Source organism: Polyodon spathula, unplaced genomic scaffold (assembly GCF_017654505.1).
Source record: "Polyodon spathula isolate WHYD16114869_AA unplaced genomic scaffold, ASM1765450v1 scaffolds_1353, whole genome shotgun sequence".
NCBI lineage: Eukaryota > Metazoa > Chordata > Actinopteri > Acipenseriformes > Polyodontidae > Polyodon > Polyodon spathula.
This window is the reverse complement of record NW_024472833.1, coordinates 805-6,882: the sequence shown is the minus strand read 5'-3', so window position 1 is coordinate 6,882 and position 6,078 is coordinate 805. Positions and strand designations below refer to the sequence as shown.

The following is a 6,078-nucleotide window of genomic DNA, read 5'->3' as shown; positions in this document are numbered from 1 at the left end:
TTATACATCCCAGGGATAGAGAAATGAGTCGCTGGTGGGGTGAAAAAAAAAAAAAAAAAAAAAAAGCAGGGTTTCAAATTAAAGCAGATAAATAAAGGCGTTAAAATCCCTCCAATGCAAAGTTGGCGAGTTTGCAGAGCGCTCCGCTTAGGAAGGGAGTACTCTTCAACCAGAGAGTTTCGCGCAAGCTAGGCAGTTCACAAACTTCAGCTTCGCTGCATATAAACTACGACATAGGCGTGTCTCAGCGCCATCTGCTGGGCGGAGGAGAGTGTAACACAACTCCACCAGCCTCGCCTACGAAACGTGTGAATCAGACACCGCCTGCAGTTTTATTTTAAACATAGCAAATTCGTGTGGTGCAATATAGCTTTTATAAGGCAGCTTGTTTCTTTCATTAATCTGCGATCCTGTGGGACAAACATAGAATCTATTTTTTTTTTTTTTAAAGATATAGAAACACCATTAAAAAACACGATTTCACTTTTATTTTTAAATAGTTATTTCACAAGAGATCTGTACCTGGCGACATAAGACTCTCCATCAAAATGTGAAACTGCAGTCAGCATTCTTAGATAAAATTACACAACAAACTACGTTTCTGTATATCTTGTTTGCACAGTTTCGTTCAGTTTTACCTTATTACCTAATTCTGACTGAAGTTATGAATAATTTCCAAAAATGCAGACTACAAAAACGACGAAAGTGAGTATAGGTGTCTATTTCTGTCTAATGTATGCTGCTGTTCTATACGAGAAAGTTGCAGGTTATCAAAACCACGCAGACAGCTTGCGATGAGCCGATCTCATGCCTTTAAACTTTAATAAACAGCGCCAAAGCCGCTCCCACCTCTCCGTCATTTCCCGGTTCCCTCCCGCCTGTGTTGCAGACGCTTTCCGGTGCGCTGGTGCAAACATGGCTCCTTCTAGGTTGGAGATAAACTTTATCAGGTTGCTGTCTCGCTGCGAGTCCATGGCGTCCGAGAAACGGGGCGATGCGGAGTGGAGGCTGGAAAAGGTGATGCGAGGGGTCCTGTTTGTCCTGCGATGAACAGGGCTGTAAATCCAGATAACCATTGACTCACACATCCAGAGCCACGTCACATAGACACTTGCTAATTTACACACATTGTACGTCTTAAAATGAAAGCTTTGAACAAAACTCGTACGCTATTGCCTTTGACTTAGTGACAGCTACGACTGACAAATAATGTCAACCACGTACACACGGCCACGTAGCTGAATTTTAATGTCACCGAAGAAATATGCTTTGGAATTTCCTGTCAAATTTGTATAGCGCGTTTGCTGGGATTTGTAGGTGATGGCGGTCTGAACTTGGGTCGTGCATGCCCCTGTAACTATATTATGACTGACTGATTCAGAACAGCAACAGAATTCAGAGTAGGAATGAAGTAAAAACGACGTGGACTGTCACTCGCACTGAACTTTATGTCAAGTTGTGCAAAAATAGCCACACAGGTCAAGCTTTTCCACTGGTTATTGAAGTTTGCGTCAGACAAATAACTGAAACGCTGGTTTCAAGAACCAGTTAATCTCTGTGATGTAGCACTGTGCACTAATATTATGCAATGAATTATAGTACCACAGCTCTGTGCAACACTAATAAAACCCATTCTGTACATTTCTTCATAAACTTTTAAGTTTAAAAGAAAAATGAGGCACACCCACACTGGTGTCATTTAAACAAGGGATTTCAGATTGAAATGTGTGTCTCTCTCCAGTATGTAAGCGCCCTTGAGGAGATGCTGGCTGCTCTGAAGAAAAGTACAAGGTAGGTAAATAACTGCATGGTATGCAAGACTCCCAGAACAGCCAGTGTTTGACTTGTGATTGTTATATGGGAAGTCTGTGACGGTGCAAATAATGGCAGATTTTCTTTTTAAAATCTTTTTTTTAGTAAACCTGTTCCAGAGGCCTTGACCGATTACACCAGGAAAGTAGAATTTCTGAAAGGATTATTGGAAGCTGAGAAACTGGTAAGATCTTTTTCTAGACCTACCAAAATATAGTGTCCCGGTATACTAAGCCCAGAAAGTGCTTTTGAAAATCCAAAACTCTTGTTTGTTTTTAAAACTTGTGTTGTTTTTTTGAATTTTGTAGTCGTCTCCGACAGAGAAAGCCCTGGCCAATCAGTTTCTGGCTCCCGGAAGGACTCCGACCACTGGGAAAGAGAGAACTTCAGCCAGCAAAACCATCCACCTGCAGACGAGCGCCAGGTGTACTGGAGAGATGAGGAACGAGCTCCTCGGCACAGTATGTCTTTGCTATTGAAGAATCAATGACGGGAATCTCTCAGCGATACTGCGGCTCTGTTTAGAAAAGGCTCTTGAATTTGAACTGTTTCCCTGAAGACTTTATCAGGCGCTGCACATGCAGGGCTAGTGGATTATGTGCTGTACAACTGGTTTGTGGCTAGGAAAATAACAAGGCCAAGTCTTTAAAAAAGTTATTTTACCTTCTCTGTATTCTAATTTTTTCTTTTTTTTTTTTTTTTTTTTTTTTTTTTACAGACATCAAATACAGGTAAATGGTTTCGTTTATTTTTTATGATTACAACTGATTTAGCTTTAATTATTCAGGATATTGAACTAGTTGCTATATTATGCATCACAGCAGTGATGTAATAGAGGCACGAAATTATCATGGTGCGGTAAATCATAATAATAATATTAAACAAAAGGTTTTACCCCAGTTTAGAATGCTTTTGACTTTTTAAAAATGTCTATCCTTTCAGGTGCTGGAGAGGCAGAGCTGAGAAATAGGAGGTTGGTATTTATTTCTACATGTAAGAAACGTGGCAAAATTAACCACCATTTCCACTGGGTGTCCCTTGAAGTGTTCATGTCTTCTATGATGACAACAGCTGATCCTAGTTTTCACATTTCAGAACAAACCTCTCCTCTGATGTCTGTGACAAACAAGTGCATTCATAAATAAATAAATAGAAAAAGGTTTAGTTGGTTCATGAAGAAGCCAGGATCATTATATTCTTTGTCTGGACGTACAGGGGCACAGCGCTTGATGAGAAGCAATCGGCAAATGAGCTCGACACAGTTCTCCAGCACCATCACAACATCCAGGAGAAATTAGCGGAGGAGATGCTGAGCCTGGCTCGCAGTCTGAAGAACAACTCCCTAGCAGCCCAGAACGTCATCAAACAGGACAATCAGGTGCAGATTGGTCGTGTGTATTTATCATTACTTATTCAATCATTTTATACAAAGAATAATCCTCCCCTCCTCCCTGTCCCTTCGCCCTCTCCCTATCCCTGTCCACACAAAGCATAAGTAACCAAGGCAGTGGTAGTTTGTGCTTTCCCTACACTGCCCTGCAAGCTTGCATGAAGGTGTTGATTTACCAGTTTAATCTGTGTGCTAAATTTGCGCAGTTGGGAGTCGCTACTTAGTACTGCTAGCGCACTCCACAGGTGCAACACCCCCTTGCAGGATTCCATTAAAACTCCCTTTAACCACCATCATCTGTGTTTAAAACCAGTTAGCCTCATCTAATCCCCCCACATTGGATTTCACCTCCAGGGCTTTGTAATAGCGACACCTGCTGGAATTGCAAGTCCTGGCATGTGGGATTTACTGTCTGTTGAAAACCCTTTTATTAAGAGAGAGAGGCGCGATCGCATGCAAACGTAGAGTTTGAAGTCCCTTTTCTCATCTTAAAACATTATACATAGTGGAGATTTGTTTGAACGAGAGATATTTGGTAGAGTTATTTGTTATGTGACCGTTTCCGTCATTTTTGCAACACACACACAAAATTAATTGAATTGAGAATTTTGATTTCACAATAAACACATTAATACAAAATACAGAAATGTTTATTAATTTAGTATTTATAGTACGGTTTGGATAAAGAAACAGATCTGGTGTGCAGTGGCCATAGACCTATATGTCTTGTTCTATTAAATGAGATGCAATTTATTATTATTATTAATAATAATAACAGTAATATTTGTCTATGAAGTAGTAAATCCATGTTTTTTTTTTGCATAATGTTTTTGTAGAGCTTATTGGAATTTCAATTAGCAAAATCTAAGAAGAAAAAAAAGATGACTAATGCACTACTTTTAGTGTACTGTGTAATCTTATTATCTTAGATTTTCACCTTGTACTGGATCAAGGGACAGCCCTGTATAGAAAAGACACTGGTTGTAAGCGAAGATTTACCAGTTTCACCCAGCAGGGGGCGCTAAAATACAATCTGCACAGCATTGTTAAAGGATTATTTTCATGTGTGACTAAATGCTTAAGGGGATGTTCATAACTTGGTGTCTTGCTGTTAAATGTTGTTTCGTTATTTTTTTTCCTTCCCCCCCAGACACTGACCCATTCCCTGCGGATGGCGGACGTGAACTTTGAGAAGCTGAAGACGGAATCAGAAAGGCTAGAGCAACACACCAAGAAATCCGTGAACTGGCTGCTTTGGATAATGCTAATTGTTGTCTGTTTTATTTTCATCAGCATGATTCTGTTCATAAGAATCTTCCCTAGGCTCCGATGATTCTAATAAGAATGATCCATGTAATCATCTATACTGAATTATCCTTTAGTACAGATGATCTATATATAGAGAAACACCGGGAGGAAGCAGCAACATCATGTCATCCTTTTTAGACTAAGGACACAGCATTGTCTGTCTGGGTACAGGATTTAGCTGTAGTTCCCTGCAGACAATATTCATAATCTCACCCTTCACCTGCTTCTGTGGTCACGAGGATTCCTGTTCGCAAATGCATGATGAATTCACGGGTCAGTCTGCTGCTGTTCTGCTTGAGAGTCACGCATTTCCAGACCTCTCAACCTGTAAAGAAGCTAGCGACGAAATACATGACACTTAAGGAATTGGGGAAATCAGAAGATTCAACAGTCACTGCGTGGCTGTGATGCTGTCCACACAAAGGCTTGACGTAGTTCTGTTTGCGGATAGCTGAACGTGGTCTGAAAACTCACTGCAATACCGTTCTTTCCCATACAGCAGGGTCTATGAGTCAGAGCAGCAAGTCTATATTTTCTGTGCCTTATGTAGCTGGGTTTATCCAGAATTGCATTTTGATTTATTCTGCTTCTGTTTTTAACATCGTTCGGTCTTGTTTGATACAGATTGATACAGTGTTATCCAGCGCGTGTGGAAGATTAATTATTTAGCGAAGGATTTGAAATAACATTTTGTGGATACTTGTAGGTAGATCGTTATGACCTAAATCAACTGAAAGCCAATTTTGTTTCTTTAATTGTATGTCAGCACCAATTCTCACCCATAGAAATCTCAGATATAATAATCGAATTGTTAAGAATTGTTATTCTTGTAAGTATAAGTCTCCAGTTTTGACAAAACAGTATTTATTGCCTTGATAAGTGGTACTGGTATATTGTTGGGGGAGGGGATCATGAGCTGTTTAAATAAAGTCATCAATGCCACATGCACTGACACATTATACTGTTATATAGTAACGCATTACATAATAATTTAAACTAGCCATTCACAAGTGTGTTTGTTTTTTCTTTGTGCTGGAGAAAAAATGAGTGCGCTTGTTTGGGGACTGGGATGTTTGGCAGTTTGATGAGAATATTCTTCTTCGATCTTTGGGATCTGTGCTTGACTTCGCCTTAGGTCAGCCATGTTCATGGCAGTACTGTTTTTTGTGTAATTTGGTACTGAATCCATTCTGTCCGTCCTTGGCACCGACTTTTACTTCATTTTGGGGGAAAGTGTTAAATTCTGAAAATGGCTTGTCATTCTATTTTTTTTTCTAAGAAAGAAGCATTACATTTACATATAGCCTAATTAGCAGTGGATAAAGCATATACATAAAATAGTGAATACTTTATTGCAAAGAAAATTCAATATAATAATAATAATAATAATAATAATATAATACTCTCACAAAACAGCACTGAATGAACAGGAAATCTAACACACAAGTCTAATTGGACACACTAAATAAAAAAAAAAAAAAAAAAAGTATTGATGCTGAAAACTGCTTTGTTGTATTTGAAGGTGTATTCGAACCCCTGGCTCGGTGCCCAAAACGCAAGACGTCATT

General features: G+C 39.4%; 1 protein-coding gene across 1 annotated transcript; it reads left to right on the top strand.

Annotated features, from left to right (window-relative positions):
• The first annotated feature begins 879 nt into the window (after window positions 1-879).
• Window positions 880-5,808, top strand: LOC121309565 (vesicle transport protein USE1-like). Its single transcript, XM_041242550.1, has 8 exons — window positions 880-1,017; window positions 1,742-1,791; window positions 1,918-1,996; window positions 2,121-2,273; window positions 2,531-2,543; window positions 2,755-2,785; window positions 3,028-3,190; window positions 4,353-5,808. Exons 1-8 carry the CDS (start codon window positions 916-918, stop codon window positions 4,533-4,535), a joined length of 774 nt encoding a protein of 257 aa, XP_041098484.1. The 5' UTR covers window positions 880-915; the 3' UTR covers window positions 4,536-5,808.
• Window positions 5,809-6,078: the final 270 nt, after the last annotated feature.